The sequence below is a fragment of the Carassius carassius genome, chromosome 20, assembly GCF_963082965.1.
Source record: "Carassius carassius chromosome 20, fCarCar2.1, whole genome shotgun sequence".
NCBI classification, from domain to species: domain Eukaryota; kingdom Metazoa; phylum Chordata; class Actinopteri; order Cypriniformes; family Cyprinidae; genus Carassius; species Carassius carassius.
Window position 1 is genome coordinate 22,052,714 of NC_081774.1, and position 17,469 is coordinate 22,070,182.

Below are 17,469 nucleotides of genomic sequence, written 5' to 3' on the forward strand. Positions count from 1 at the left end.
CCCAAGTGAGTCTATCAAGCAGAAACCCACAGCTCAAGGCAAAGAAATGTCCGAACTTAGATAAAAAGACACCAAAAATGAGCAAATGGCTCAGATTCCTGCTAACAAAAGGAGTGTCATCGGAGTATCCTATAGAGTTTGGATTCCTGACCCGGTCAAGAGCAACGGGATTTAGATTTCATGAACCTGACCCGCTCTGGATGAGTGCTCTACGAAATATGCACATTTCTGCTGGAGCGCTCATAAACCTTCAGCGCTTTATATACAAACTGAAGTTCATATGAATCATACAGGGCCTGGGGTGAAATGGTTTGCCAGTGCAGGTTTACACTTCTTATCAGGCTTCAGCACTGACTGTGGTGGTATAAATTTGCATGTTGATATGTCACAGCCTAGCTGCAGTTGCAAATTTGTCATCTGGCCTGATATGTTTATAGGCATTCAGAGCATGGCAACTAGAGAAGCAGAAACAACATCTGTCCGACAGCGTGCCTGAGCCTCTAGAAGACGTGGCTTTGATTGCAGCTCTGTCGGCTAGAGCACACACCATAAAAACAGATCATTTCACTTTAACAGTGTACCTCCCAGGTTTATTGACCTTTTAAATATAAACCTAAAGATAAACAGGAAACTTTTTCAAAATAGCCTGTGTTTTCCTCTGCTTGAAGAGTGCGTGCAGTATCTTGAGAGATGGAGAGAAAAGGTTGTGATCATTTTGAGAACAGCTAAATTTTTCACGTAATACTAAGGAGCCCTTGGCTGTTTTTTTCTCCTCGAGAGCACCTGCGGAATGGTCCATTGACAACCTGTTGCCCCTCTGTGAGCAGATAAAATTTCCTTGAGCATCAATTTTGAAAGGAACTCGTTGTTCGGAAGTTTCTCATCGAGTCCAACCATGTCAGGTATAAACCTGATCAAAGCAATACTAATAAATCTAGGTTTGGAAGTGATTTTTCTTTTGCCTTTTGAAAATCTAATTTCTAGATTGTGTAACTGTTATACTGTACAACCCAATCTTTCGAATCTGATCTAAACCATGATCCAAAAGACCCATTCATAAAGCGAGCCATTTACTTCATTCCTGAATGAATCAGCCATTTGAACGAATCGACTCATAAATACATTTAACGCCACCTGCAGGTACTTTTAGTTTCTTGTTTAGAGTATAATTTCATTTATTAAATAAATAAAACATTTAGAGGGTGAGTTCACCAAAAATAAATAAATAAATAAATTTACATTTACAATTAAACATTTACTTTAAGCTAGATTTAAAACAAAAAATAATAACCATGTAAAAGCACTTAACGAAATTACTAACCCTAAAACTAAAATAAACTGTAAATATAAAAATAAAATCTAATTCAAAATATTAGTAAATACTGTAATATTATATAAGTGATACTAAAATAATCTTTACATTGCGGCTGATCTACAGTCTACTCAGTGGGGCCCTGAAGGAGCCAGATTTATCCTCTCGTTGTGCATTAACTTTTTGGCTTGCAGGTTCTTTATAATGAAGTTTGCCTTTTTTCTTTTGTTGCCTTTTCTTGCTATCTAAGCCATACGTTTGCATTACATATGGAAGAAATCAGAATTGTTTACCCTGATGTCAAAGGAGAACAAATCAAATACCTTTCACACTGAGCTTCACACTTCACTGCAAATAACATCAACTTTTACATATTCCTCCCTGAAACTTGAGCTGTTGAATGCAAATTTGTCAAGCACTAAATGTAATTTTGTGTTTTGACAAACATTAAATGTTTTTTCCAAGTTTGTGTTCAATCAGGAAAAATGTTTAAATCTCAAACTTTGGAAAAAAGACTACAACCCGAATTCCGGAAAAGTTGGGACGTTTTTTAAATTTTAATAAAATGAAAACTAAAGGAATTTCAAATCACATGAGCCAATATTTGATTCAAAATAGAACATAGATAACGTAGCAAATGTTTAAACTGAGAAATTTTACACTTTTATCCACTTAATTAGCTCATTTAAAATTTAATGCCTGCTACAGGTCTCCAAAAAGTTGGCACGGGGGCAACAAATGGCTAAAAAAGCAAGCAGTTTTGAAAAGATTCAGCTGGGAGAACATCTAGTGATTAATTAAGTTAATTGATATCAGGTCAGTAACATGATTAGCTATAAAAGCTTTGTCTTAGAGAAGCAGAGTCTCTCAGAAGTAAAGATGGGCAGAGGTTCTCCAATCTATGAAAGACTGCGTAAAAAAATTGTGGAAAACTTTAAAAACAATGTTCCTCAACGTCAAATTGCAAAGGCTTTGCAAATCTCATCATCTACAGTACATAACATCATCAAAAGATTCAGAGAAACTGGAGAAATCTCTGTGCGTAAGGGACAAGGCCGGAGACCTTTATTGGATGCCCGTGGTCTTCGGGCTCTCAGACGACACTGCATCACTCATCGGCATGATTGTGTCAAGGACATTACTAAATGGGCCCAGGAATACTTTCAGAAACCACTGTCGGTAAACACAATCCGCCGTGCCATCAGCAGATGCCAACTAAAGCTCTATCATGCAAAAAGGAAGCCATATGTGAACATGGTCCAGAAGCGCCGTCGTGTCCTGTGGGCCAAGGCTCATTTAAAATGGACTATTTCAAAGTGGAATAGTGTTTAATGGTCAGACGAGTCCAAATTTGACATTCTTGTTGGAAATCACGGACGCCGTGTCCTCTGGGCTAAAGAGGAGGGAGACCTTCCAGCATGTTATCAGCGTTCAGTTCAAAAGCCAGCATCTCTGATGGTATGGGGGTGCATAAGTGCATACGGTATGGGCAGCTTGCATGTTTTGGAAGGCTCTGTGAATGCTGAAAGGTATATAAAGGTTTTAGAGCAACATATGCTTCCCTCCAAACAACGTCTATTTCAGGGAAGGCCTTGTTTATTTCAGCAGGACAATGCAAAACCACATACTGCAGCTATAACAACAGCATGGCTTCGTCGTAGAAGAGTCCGGGTGCTAAGCTGGCCTGCCTGCAGTCCAGATCTTTCACCTATAGAGAACATTTGGTGCATCATTAAACGAAAAATACGTCAAAGACGACCACGAACTCTTCAGCAGCTGGAAATCTATATAAGGCAAGAATGGGACCAAATTCCAACAGCAAAACTCCAGCAACTCATAGCCTCAATGCCCAGACGTCTTCAAACTGTTTTGAAAAGAAAAGCAGATGCTACACCATGGTAAACCTGCCCCGTCCCAGCTATTTTGAGACCTGTAGCAGAAATCAAAATTGAAATGAGCTCATTTTGTGCATAAAATTGTAAACTTTCTCAGTTTAAACATTTGCTATGTTATCTATGTTCTATTGTGAATAAAATATTGGCTCATGTGATTTGAAAGTCTTTTAGTTTTCATTTTATTAATATTTAAAAAACGTCCCAACTTTTCCGGAATTCGGGTTGTACAAACAGTGTAATAACTTCTATGGCTTTTTTAGAAACCAGTCGCATTTTCTTTTTTTCTTTTTTCTTTTTTTTTTTTTGACAAATATAGGTTTAAAGTTGACATTTAAATCAAAATTCAGTCAATTTCATTATGGATCTCATTGTTATTGATATTATTGTGAATGTTTCGTCCATACATGTTTAGTTTTTGACCTTGTACTACTTAGTCTTCCGTTGAAATGACTTCTTTCTGGTGATGTACTATATGCCAGACTTCTCCAATTTTTTAGTCAGTTTGAACCTGCACTTTTCTTGAATTGACTTCAAGCTTGCATATATATCTGCCTCCATCCACTCGTTTCCCCCCAATCTTTTTTTATAATCAGTTTTATTCAAATGTTTGCTGCTACTTTTTTTCTTTCTTCTAGTAATAAAAATACCACTAGAAAAACATGACAGCTGGTTTTTACACATCAAAATTCATTTGGTTACTAGTACTGGTTTGTCAGTACTAGTATTTTTTGTTAATAAAGAACCCTCTCCCCAGTTGTTCCTGGGAAGATTCTTCCCACCACACATCTGTGGTTTTCCCAGCCACCACTGAATGTTCACCCTGACCTCTCGTTTCCAGCGGCTGATGGAGAGAGAGGTCGGCAATATGGCCTGTGATTTTTATGGAGTGATTTAACACTCTGCAGCCATTCTGGAAGCTTGTTAAGGGTGTGCTGGAGCTGCATTCGGGAATTGAGAGGCCTCTCTCACCTGCTGTTTTATTAGATGGATAAGTTTCAGGGGCCGTCCTGTTTGACAAGAGTGTGGCAGTTGTTAAAGTTCCTGCACTGCAGATGACTTGTGGTTTTGAGGGCTTTGAGAGATGATCAGTCAGGGTGTCTCTCACTCACTTTTTCTTTCTCGGCAGTCCTGGCTGGGATTCCCTGGAATGCCGATGAGAGGTCTGGAGTAAAGCCATGCCGGAACCAATGTAGAAGATGTCAACAATAAAGCTATGTTTAGAATGACCTTGTCTAACTTTGGTGGGATTGTAATGAAAACCAGAATCTAGACAGGCAAATTAAGTACTTTTTTTTTTTGTCACTTCTCTGTCTTAAAAAGTCTGAGAAATTATACCAAAAAAGACATTACATTAATCTTTTTTTTTTTCTTGAAAGTTTTTGACCAATTAGGTACATTTGCATTTTGACAGCAACTTTTTATAGAAATCTTTTGTAAAATTATGAATGTATTTACTGTCACTAATTTAACACATCCTTGCTAAATAAATAATAATTGATTTCTTTCTAAAATAAAATTAAATATGTACAGTACAGACCAAAAGTTTGGAAACATTACTATTTTTAATGTTTTTGAAAAAAGTTTCTTCTGCTCATCAAGCCTGCATTTATTTGATTAAAAACACAGAAAAAAAATTAATATTGTGAAATTTTATTACAATTTAAAATATTTTTTTTTAGGATCATTATCACATGATAATGAAATCATTCTAATATGATGATTCATTATCAAAGTTGGAAACAGTTCTGCTGCTTAATATTTTTTCAGAACATGTGATGCTTTTTTAGGATACTTTGATGAATAAAAAGTAAAAAAAAAAAAAAAAAGAAGAAGAAGCTTTGTTTTTAAAATATAAATATTTTGTAATAATATACACTACTGGTCAGTAATTTGGGGTCAGTAATTTTTTTTTTCTTTTTTTTTAAAATAAAATCAATAATTTTATTCAGCAAGGATGTGTTAAATTGATAAAAAGTGATAGTAAAGAAAATATATTATTAGAATATATATTATTAGAATGTTTTTTATATTATGAATAAATGCAGTTCTTTTTAACATTTTATTCATCAAATATATTAGACAGCAGAACTGTTTCCAACACTCATAATAAATCAGAATATTAGAATGATTTCTAAAAGATCATGTGATAGACTGGATGTTACATGTGACACTGAAGGCTGGAGTAATGATGCTGAAAATTCAGCTTTGCATCACAGGAATAAATAATTTTTTTTTAAGTATATTCAAATAGAAAACTATTATTTTAAGTTGTAATAAAATTTCACAACATTACGGTTTTTTCTGTATTTTTGATCAAATAAATGCAGGCTTGATGAGCAGAAGAAACTTCATTCAAAAACATTAAAAATAGTAATGTTTCCAAACTTTTGGTCTGTACTGTATGTATAGGCTATATGTAATACCTGGTTTTTAGAAATGTTCACAATCTTAGGACATTCAACTAAGTACTACTATTTCCAATTTAACTTGTTAAACTAGTCTGTCACCAGACTACCTCTTGGGTTGGGCTTGTTCAGATGCTTTGATAAGTCACTGTACTCTTTGTATTTTCATTTGTATGGAAATATAAATAACTGTACTCTTTATTTAGTTGTTTTTAGGCAAGCAATTTTTCCCTATTTTTTCTTTTATACATTTCTTATTACTACAAATATGTGAAATGTTAAAATCTTGTGAAATATATTTAGAAGAAAATTTATTTGAAAATTAGCGTTGACAGCATCAGTAATTCAATCAGCTATCCATTGATCTTCAAGCCACTGTATGTCCAGTTAACATTGGCCTGGGATGTGTAATAACTGTTTATAAAAGTCACAGTCCTCAACATGCCTGTGCGAGACTATTAGTGCTGGCAGCCTTTAGTGCTTAATACCTCATGAATATATGAATAATGAATGAATAGACAAACAAATCAATACAAAATTCAGTGTTGTTTGAAAGGATTTGGAGTTAGCTGAACCCAAGCTTCTGTAGACATTCAATGATTTTAATGAAAGATTGAATTTTAATGTAATTATTTACAGTCTTGCCAGGAATGTTCTCTGTTTTTTTTTTCCCATAACAACTCGGTTACATAAGTCACAAGAGTAACTCCTGTACAATATTTAACCTGTCCTTCGAGACCTAAACGATCTTACCATCTCAGCCTGATGCACTGGAAGGAATGTTAAAGCTTACAGAGACATCCTTACTTGTGTTAAGTAATTTTAAAAGAATCAATCAGGGACTTCCTGTTTTATTTCTTTTTCAAACAACCTATCACTCTTATACCAAACACTACTGGCTTCGGATGCCAGCGCGTTTCCCATCTGTTTACTCGCACTCTGTTTTAAATTCTGTTATGTTCTGGAAAAAGGCATACTTCAGTTTGGAAACATGGATCCAGTATATACTTATGCTGGATACTGTATCTCTGTGGTTGGGTAAATGTGCGCCAGGATCTGAGGATTTTTATTGTTGTTGTCAAGTTTTTCCCTGTTTACACCTGCTTGTGGTTGCAGCATTTCACAGAATTTCTGCTTCTGTTCTGCAAAACCCTACCGTTGACAGAAGAGATGATGTTTTCTTGCCATGGCTTGTTGTGGGCGCGGGGGCCCTCCAAAACTGCTTCAAAGCCGTTTGCCTGGCTCAATAGTCACTCCTATTGTTGGGCTATATCAAAGGCACAGTCTGCTTATTTGAACAGGTGACTCCCATTAAGTCCGATGACCCGGCTGGCTGTTTGCCAGCAGTGCTGTCGTGGCTTCGCAGAGCTTGTCTAGTCGGGACGTTAATACCTGATGATCTCAGTGCCAAGTCGCAGATTGAATAATTGCTAAGCTATGGCACTCTGTAGGTCTCCGGAGTAATTGTTATGGGAGAAGCTGGAGGCCGCTGCTCCCCGAACACTCGTGGAGGTCAGGATTTCATTTGTCCACTTCCTCTGGGCTTGTCCAACCTGGACGGCCTGCTTCACTTTTAATGAAAGCCGTCTAGACTGCTGCCATCAGTATGCAGTGATGGCACATTATAGGTATTGACTCTGAACTCATGATTATGGAAGAGATGATTTCTTCACATCTGCTGTAAGATGATATAAAAAAATGTCTATGCATTTTTCATGATGCAAACTTGGATGTGCAGAGTCCATTTGTCCATAGCATAATGCCTCCCTATGAGTATTTTTTTCTTTCTTTCTTTCTTTAGCAAGGAACAGAGGGCTTCTGGAAGTCTGTAGCACACTCTGTGCCCCGGCAACCCTCAGAGATACGGATCCTCAATCCCTACTTCATACAAGAGGCTGCCTTCCAGTTTATTGGCCTTCCACAGAACAATGGCCTCATGGGAAAAGGGGTAAGCAACATGCTTGTTGAATTTGATTACTTTTCATGACATTGATAAAAGTTAAGTAATTATGAAGTTAGTCGAATTGGTAACTCTTCAAGAATAACTGTTCGACTGCCCGGTTTATTGAACCAAAATGGCAGGCAATGCCTTTAGTCAACCTTATGTTAATAGGGGTCACAGGAAGCCTTAGACACGTGTTTCCTCAATTAGTCTGTAATTACCATAAAGATCACCATAGGCCAAAGGTAGCTTGACTAATCCAATGGGTGGGAAGAGTTTGTTGCGTATTTTGTCCAAACTTGGACAAAGCTGTGTTTTAAAACCTTGTTTTCCAGTGCCTATCATGAAATGATTTAAACAGCAATAAGGTCTCAAAATAATGCTGCTTGTTTAAGTTGATAAAAAAAAATGCCAGTATGAATAACAAAGGTCATTAAACATAAGTTTTATTTTGAAGTCAGTCTAATAGAACTGTTAAACAAAGGAATTAAAATGTATACAAAAAAGTATTATAATGATTGCTTTTATAATTATTAGTAATAGAAAGGCAAACATTATATTACTTGTTTGCTGTCAGCATTAGGCAAATACGCATTTATGTCATTACAACAAATCTTTGAATGACTAGTGAATATTTAATTTCTCAAATCTCGAAAACTTAGTCAAACCCAGGTTTGGGATCTTGTGACGTGTGCATGTGACCTGCGTGATCGTGTGTTCTCTGTGTGACAGTCGGTCATAGGTGTAATTTGTGGGTTTGACTCAACATTTGACTCCTTATTCATGCATAACTCGTGCAGTACAATAACAACGTGATTTGCAGCTGTCGCACTTTTCGTAATGTCATTATAGCATTTTATTTTGAAGATGGAGCTTCCTTGTGCTTAGTAGGTCTGCCCTCTACTTAAGATTTTCCTAGTCAACTAGTTGCACATAATATAATAATATATTAACCATACTTTGATACTGTATAGGCATTCTGAGCTCAAGCTCACGCATAAAACAATTGCCTCAAAGCACCGGCAAAATGATTATGAATGTGTTGGGAGGAAAAGAAGACATTTTAATTTTTTCTTAATAAACTAGTGCTTTCTGAGTCAGTGTCGGGTGCAAAGATGAGGTTGGCGAATGCCGACGCTGACTCGCTATCTCCATATGGACGTGCCTTTAATAGAAATGCACCTTTTCATACGGACTACTAAATTAAAGAATATTACAAAATCGAGTGGGCAAGTTTTCCTTATATTTATTGTATTATTCATAAAAAAAAATAATAATAACCTGTTTTGGTTATATTCACTATTAATTGCAGGTTTCCAGACTGCGACCGATTAAATTTTGTGAGTGGTCGCACTGGCACGACCACCGCTTTGTTAAATGCATAAAAAGCTGCCATTTCTGTTGCATTTGAGAAACATCAAAGGACAACTCATTTGAACTGCACAGCGCTTCGAGTTTAGAGCCTGGTTTATGCTTGCTGCATCAGCAGGAGTGCGAAGGTGTGCTCAGCAAAAATTATGCAAATATTGCTGGTACTCACACTACTTTTCAAGTAAATTAAAAGACATGAACATGTTGGTATTCTTGTGAGGGCCGGGGGTGGGGAGATGTGGCCTATGCCATGCCTCATCTTATTCATTTTTGTTAATAAACGTTTTGTAAGCTAGTTTGTCATTTGAATCTTACTGTTTTATTGTTGTTGTGCATTTTAATAAAAAAATAACAATGAATCCATCTTTTTATTAGTCTTAAAAGGTTAAAGGTGTATAGATTTAAGCAAAACAGACAATTATCTTTTATTGTAAAACCTGAAAAGATAACGAAATCGAAAGTGAAAGCATCTGAAGCCAGGGCTTATAACATAGCAAAAGAGGAACTCTCATTCACAACATTCAAATCACAAATAATACTCCTTTTAAATGTTAACTACTGTCCATATGACTATAATCTATGGTAAAAGTTCCTCAGCATGCATTGATTAATAGCATGTTGTAGCCAAAAAATTAATAAAAGTGCTCGTGCGACCAACTGGGAAAACTGCATAAGAGCAAACAGCGGGAAGAATGAGTCTGGAGACCTGAACTTCCCAGCTCCCTCTGTTAATGACCTAGCCTTGGCACCTGCGTTCATAATTCTCTGGCACAATGTATTTTTCAAAAGCGAAAATTATGTTTTTCCAACTCCAAACCCAGTCCCCAAATAAGTTAGTTTATTAAATAAAAAACTAGCAAATGAGTTGTGCAGTGTCCCCACCACTTTTCAAAGCAAAGTTATGCCACTGGATGCGTCCATGTTAATTGAATGCTTTAAACTTTAAACTCGTGATTTCAAATTATGCAATGCTTTATGCATTTGCCCACTGTCATATTCATGTAATTTTCTCTGTGTGCTGTATGTAAAATTTGTGTTACCCTGGCTTTATTTGAAAAATTGTTCCCAATGCATACAAACTTCCCAGAATACTGAGTGCCCTGTTGGTTACAGTGTTTACTTACTTTTTAATTATATTTTTATTAAATATTTATTTATTTTTGAAAAATACTGTCTTCTAAAGTAGAAGTATGTTTATTTTACACATTTATTTTTTTAATCCATTGACAAATTCAAAAAAATTTCTTCAATATTAAAATGTAAAAAATAATTATATCTGCTATCGACCCCCTCCTTTCCAAGATATCAGCATCGGCTGTCAATAAAGCATTATCAGTCGACCACTAATCAGGATTGTTTGCCTTTCGGAATTAAATAAAGAATGCCTTTTTAAATTCAGTTCAGTTCCTGAATTTGAGTTTTAATTTAAATTGATGTAGCAACTGGATGCAGAAATGCTATTTGAATTTAAAGTGCCCCTATTATGGATTTTGAAAATTTACTTTCAATCAGTGTAACACAGCTCTAAGTGAATGAAAGCATCTTGCAAAGTTTTAAATCTGAAAGTGCACCATGTATAAAGTTGAAAAAGTCGACTCTGAATCATTGAAACAAGTTGTTTTTAAAACGAGTCCCAAGCCTGTCACATTGACTTCAAGGTGAAACATTAGCATATTGCCCCGTCCACTTGTTGGTCTTTTGCGTTGGTCTGAATGAAGATGCAAATTCATTCTTTACCCCTAGGTGCCCTTTTTGAGTGGTAAAAATAGTGGTTTCCATGGTAACACTGTACACAAAGAAGCAGTGCATGCGCTGAAAGTTCATGGAATCCCCCCACCCTATTTGCAAACACATTTTATTCAGACATGGGTGTTGGGTGTGCCATAGCCTATGGGCCAGACTGGGAATCAGCACTGTCATAAAAGAACTGTGTGACATGTCTCAAACCTCAAACACAGGCTACAGCAAAGAGTACTAGTTTACTTGGAGCTCACAAACAAAACACTTTCCTTTCAGTCTCAGGAAATTGGACTTGAGAAAGTAGACAAATGCCACTAGCATCATAGCTTGATGAAGCTCTCAGCCATCCCACCATGGCATGAGTACAGACAAGTACTCCACTCTGTGTGGGAGCTTGGCCACCTCCTGAAAACTCAGACCTCTGAACGGTGGAACATGTGCAGTGCATGTGGAGCAGAGCTCAGGCCCCTAAGGTTTGTGTAGGTAGGGGGGCATTCAGGAGGGAGCTGTCCCATACGGTACTGATCAAGGTGGGATACTTTTTGACAGCCTCCTCTTTTGAGCACTCCAAACACCCACCTGCTTAAGGCTGCATACACTGACACAATCTTAATACAAATGGTGTGTGTGTGTGTGTGTGTGTGTGTGTGTGTGTGTGTGAGAGAGAGAGAGAGAGAGAATCAGACCCCAGGCCACTGCAAGCTAATGATTTAGAATAGTTGACTCCTCCAGGGAGATGAGGAAGTGAGGGTCTGCCTCCTGAAATTGGTGTATCAGGGGTGGGGGTCTGTTTAAGCAAATTGTTAATCACATGCAGCTCAAGATGAGTTAACAATTGCAGAGCAGAACTAAGCCAGAATGCCTTCAGGCACAATGCCATATCGACCTCAAGGACCAGAGCAAACCACAGACAGCATTGCTAAATAGATTCAAATATAGCAAAGCAAGCATACTTATTCATGCTTCATTTGTGGTTTTACTCATAGTGACGTTAATGACACATTTAAGATCTTTCATTTTTACAGAATAATTTGTAACTTGTAAGTCGATTTTAATTGCACATTTATCATTTTTTTCAAATATGTATTGTTATATAAACCTAAAATGTAAAACGTCACTTTTGATAAGGATTGTATGATCTTTGAATAATATTGGTCTTTAAATGCAAGATATTTCCTAAAGTATACTTGCAATAGTACCACTTTAACCACTTTATATTTCAGTATATCTCTAGTTGAAACTTCAGCACTACTTTGGAACAATTTAAGTGTGTTAAGCACAAAATTAGTTGTTCTAATTTAGCAGACTTTAAATATACACGTTTAGTATACAAAAAGTACAATTGCATTAATAACATCATATTTACATGTATTTGTAGCATACTTGGCATAAAATAAATGTATTTCAAATACATTTTAGTATATTTATTTTCACAAAAGGTATATATATATTTGTGTGTGTGTGTGTGTGTGTGTGTAATCCGTAAAAACATGAAAACATTTTTTATACATTTTTTTATACATTTTTTTTATACTTTTTTTTTTTTTTTTTTACATTGACACCTTTGGTTGAAGCAAATACAGCATGTGTTTTTGATGAGATGCTATTATTTTATACACAGTCCATTCAATTTAGACTGTAAACTCTAGACTGTAAAAACAATAATAATTATTTAATTTGCGGTAATGCTGTAGATTTGAATGTTAAATATAGTGCCTATGGCATGTTAGCATTTTACGCACTATTAAACAAGCAATAAACTGTATTTTTTTTGTCTGTTATCAGGTCTAACATATGATTTGCATCAATATTTGGTCATTATGATTTACATAATAAGCACAAGATATTGTAGTGTGGTTTAGGGTAAGAGTCTGTGGATCAGTGCAGCTCAGTCTTCACCAGAGAACAGCTTCCATGTTAAGAACCTGTTGGTAAAATGTTAAGATGCTGCTTTATTTTATAATCTGACAAGCTGATAGATGATAAACTTTTGCTCATCTCCATAGAACATTCCAACGTTGGGCACCGTCGCCATAACGATGGCCCTTCATAACTGCGATGAGGTTGCTGTTGCAGGATTTGGCTATGACATGAACACCCCTCATGCGCCCTTGCACTACTACGAAACAGTCAAAATGTCTGCCATAAAAGAGGTAACAGTTCTATGTTTCTTCGATTGTCAAATTAACTTCTAAAGTGTAACATGAAAAGCATTTTTTTAGAAGTAGGCATTTGAATGCATAGACAAAACATTTGGTACATTACCTCAGTCTGTTGTTTTGTTCATGTTTGTTTATCTATACACTTTATGGAAAATTACAATGATGTCATTAACAGAATGCCCTGGGCTTCCTTCAACTTTATTTTTATTTATTTTTTTTTACCTCTGATCAGTCCGTATGAAGATAACTTTGTTGTTGTGTTTTATAAATTCCTCTCTGCCCACATTTGCCATGGCTGTAAAAGCACACTCATAAAACAGAGCTTTTAACGCATAGTTAGCTCCTGACTGCTCTGGCACCCATCCTTGTCAAATCACAGTCAGGTACCATTCATGCAGAACTCACTCGCTTCCAATGGCCTGTGTTCTGTCACTTTAAGACTTCTGCACTATGTGATTTAGTCTTGAACAAATGGGATTTAAGCTGTTGGCCTTGTATAGTGAGTACTTCATAGTACTACTATTGCAGTATAAGGTATTTGTCTTTCTAGGTTTTGACATGTTCTTTCTAGGTTCATCCTGGCTGTGATGTAAGGGATTCATTCAAACTCTAGATTGACTTCATAGCTTTCAGTGGTAATGCCAGGATTAGAGTAATAGCTTGTTTCGCCACCTTGCTGGCGAAAATGTAACATATACATGTAAGTATGTCAAAATCCTGTGAGAAAGACTCTAGAAATTATTTAGAGACCTTTCTAATGTCTCTCTCAGTAGTTTGGCAGTATTATATGCAAAATATATTATGAAATATTATATACATTACCATTCATAAGTTTGGGGTTGGTATTTTTTAATGAAAATAATTGTTTTCAGCAAAGATGCATCAAATTGCACAACTAATGTTACAAGATATTTCATTTTCAAGTAAATGTTCTTTTGTACTTGCTATTCATCAAAGAATCCTGAAAAATGTTTCCACAAAATGTGAAAATATATTAAAATGGAAAAGTTTTATTTTTTATTGTAATAGTAATGCAGTAGTAATAGTAATTCAATAGTAATGTTACAATTTTTACTGTATTTCTGATTAAATAAATGTAGCCTTGGTTAGAGACTTTTTAAAACATCTCATGGATCCCAAATGCAGAAAGCTATTTCTTTAACTATAGAGGCATGAGGAAGAGCTTGTTTCAGACCCTCTCTCCCTAAGGCAGTTTGGCCTAAGGAGGCTCTTAACCCAGCATTCATTTTGGCCTGTGCCCTTTTCTCTCTTCTGGAGAGTGAAACTTTACTCTTGGATCTGCTGGGTTTTTCGTGAATGTGATCCTTCACAAGGGCTGACCAGGCTGAGGCAGACATCCCAGAGACTCTGACGAGATGCTTTTGGCTTAGTATCATGGCCTCAGCAGGCCCAGAACATCCTGTCAGGGGCAGTTGTGGGGTCCACCCATTCGGACCGAGAGCCTCTCACAGGAACCCAAAGCTCTGGTTTCATCTAGCAATACCAGGCCTGTAGGTCCTCTGCTGTGGCGTTCGGTTTCTGAAAAGCGTGTTGAAGAAAAATAGGATATTAAAAGAAAACCGGAGAGGATGGTTTTCACAGGAGTAAGTACAGCTCCAGTTCTTTGATCCCAGAACACACTCAATCCCTGTCCTGTGACTTATTTATCATGGTAGATACTGACCTCCACCAAACCACAAATGAAAATAAAATAATTACTGACCATTTTCAAATGGAAGATTTCAATGAAGATTTACAGCAGTTATCCATACATAATGTTTCCAGGGCCTACACCCTGAGCATTATTTTTTCCAAATCTTTAATCCACACAATGTTAATTTCTCTAGATTTTTTAACTATCCATCACCTTTAGCAGGGTAATTGGTTTTAGGTCATTGTCGTGTGGTTTTCTACATTAGAGTTCCTGTTTTAACACTGTTTATCCCTGTAAAGCTGCTTTGACACTCAATCTGTATTGTATAAAGCGCTATATAAATGAAGGTGACTTGACTTAAAGAGTTCACAGTATTATAGAAACAATCCAGTTACTTATATCAGCTATAGTCACTTTTAAATTGGGCTTTTGTTTTGTCACCTGATCCACAGTCTCTGCCATTTTAACCACATTCCAGCATTATAATAGAAAACAAAATACAATATTTATTTATACCACTTTATGAGCACATTCATGTATACCTCGTAGCTTGTTTGCAGTCATTTGATTCTGATGACGTGTGAAATTCAGATGGAGGGCAAGAATTGAAAAGCAGAAAGGAAGTCCTTACTGTACTGGTTTAGACACCATTACAAGAGGAAGGAATAAACAGCAATACTAAACCTATATTGGATGTGATCTTTATGTTTTGAACCTATGTCACTTGCCAGCCATTAAGGAGGTGAACATAAGACACTAACTCTGATTGCAAACAAGCGGTTTCAAAGTGAATCCCACTTTTATATGAGGGATGCAGGATATATGTCATTTCTGAAACCTTGCTACATGTACGGGTTATGTGGCCGTTGGTGCTGTTAGCTACATGTAAAACAAAACTTTTATTCAAATTCTGAATTGATTATAACCTTAAAAACTAGCAAATAGCACTTCCATATAATCACTGAAAAGCTATCATTCACTTTAATTTATCGCAATCTCACAATGTTCCATTGTAATCAATGAAGATGAAGACACAGGTTTACAAGCCACATTTTCCTGCACTTTTTAGTCAGTTTCTTGCCCCCCCCCCCCATGAACAACAAATTTTCATACACGATAGAAGCTCCTTGTGGTTTCTCAGTTTGACCAATTTGAGGAACCATAAACAACGCATAATATAGGCATTTAAAATGTCTTCCAGCAATTCCTTTATAGAAAAATCACTTCCTGCTCTCCAGCAGCATTTCAGACCACAGCAATTATGTCATGTGCAAACAAATTATTTGTACTTTTTATTGCAATCTGCTGGTAAAAAATGACAAAAGAACCCTACACTGGGCAAAATTTTGAGTAATGTTTGTTTGAGCAACTTTTTGTTAATTTTGCCGTCCAATCTAAACCATAACCAATCTAAAGTTTCAAGATAGAAATTTGTTACCCATTCTCAGTGGAAAAGTGCCCAAGAAACATTGCTCAAAAAAAGTTCCAAAAGTTGCCCATGTATCATTAGCCTGTGTCTCATTGGTACATTTCATCAGTGGCACATCGGTTGCAAATATGCAAAGATAATAACATGTGAATACTGAACTATCACTTTCACAATCTATTAGCCAAAATGCCCCTGCATATCTTAATGAATGCTGCTTGTGCAATTTCAGAAATTTTAATGCTAATAGGCAAAAGTCTCTGATTCCAAGATTAGCATTCTTGGCCTAATGAGAGTAAAAGTGCAGACTGTCATGTTGAGAGGGTCTGCGCTGTAAAAGAAAAATGACAGTGTTCTGTTTATCTCTTCCCCACAGTCATGGACTCACAACATCTCAAAAGAAAAGGAGTTTCTCCGCAAGTTGGTGAAGGCCAACATTATCACAGACTTAACCAATGGGATTTGAACCTCCCAAGGTGGGTGCCTTTCTAGGAGGACTCAAAAACACAGAGTCCTGAGAAACCCTGGACTAGACAACACGGAGGAGCGAGATTTCAGAGGTGGGACCAATGGCTGAGTTAAGATGCACATGTGCCTTCTAACCGACAGGCTTCCTCTGAGTGGGGCATTGAAGGATTCTTGATTGTCTTGGGAGACAATTCTTGTTCAAGTACAGATGGAAGATATCAGAGACTTTGAGGTGACCAACACACACAGCGCTTGAGGAACAAGTCGCAACATTAACTGATTGTGCCAAATGTACCTCTTTCAGTGGAGATGCCTCTCCTCTCCTGCCTGAATGTATTAACGGTGTAAATATGAAAGATTTTTACGGTGCATTTTAATGAACTGCTACGGCCCCTGGGGTTCTGCCTTCACACGTGATTCTCCGTCCAGGGCAATCAGTGCATATCCTGCCCTAGTGTGAGGAAGGGCAGAGGCAGGTCTTTGATTCAGCCCTTCTTCTGAGCACAGGAGGCTCTTTATCTCCTGAATGTGAGCTTATTATGTTACAGCTTCTTTTGTCAAAGAAAGAAGCTCAATCATGAAGTTATTTATTTTGGTGCACAGATGAAGGCCTTTGATTTTTTCGAAAGCTCCCTTTCCAAAATGTATTATTAATACCACAATTTGCTTTAGGTGAGAAACTGAGTACCTATTAGGGGTGCACCGATACCACTTTTTTCCAATATAATTCTGATAATTGAATTGTCGAAACTTGCTAAATACATACTACTTTATGAATAAGCAGAAAACCCAAGCAAAAAATACATATTTTATGCTATTGTTCAAATGATTGGAATTATTTATTTTATTAGTTTTTTATTTTTGTTATTTTGAAAGCATTAATCTTATAATTAATCATATTCATCAAAAATGCATTAAATTGATCAAAAGTGGCAGTAAAAACTTTTACATTGCTACATTAACTATATTCAAATGAATGCCATTTTCTTTTTCTTCTTCCAAAATAATAATAATAATCAGTGTTGGGAAAGTTACTTTTAAAAGTAATGCCTTACAATATTGCAATACTCCCTAAAAAAGTAACTAAATACGTT

General features: G+C 36.4%; 1 protein-coding gene across 4 annotated transcripts in view; it reads left to right on the forward strand.

Annotated features, from left to right (window-relative positions):
• Positions 1-16,744, forward strand: part of st3gal3b (ST3 beta-galactoside alpha-2,3-sialyltransferase 3b) — a 56,144-nt gene extending 39,400 nt beyond the window's left edge. For all 4 annotated transcript variants that reach the window (XM_059502196.1, XM_059502197.1, XM_059502198.1 and 1 more), the window contains 3 exons: positions 7,414-7,560; positions 12,672-12,818; positions 16,284-16,744. In XM_059502196.1, coding sequence (XP_059358179.1) covers positions 7,414-7,560; positions 12,672-12,818; positions 16,284-16,373 — 384 coding nt within the window. In that variant the 3' untranslated portion in view covers positions 16,374-16,744. The remainder of the gene's footprint in view (positions 1-7,413; positions 7,561-12,671; positions 12,819-16,283) is intronic.
• Positions 16,745-17,469: the final 725 nt, after the last annotated feature.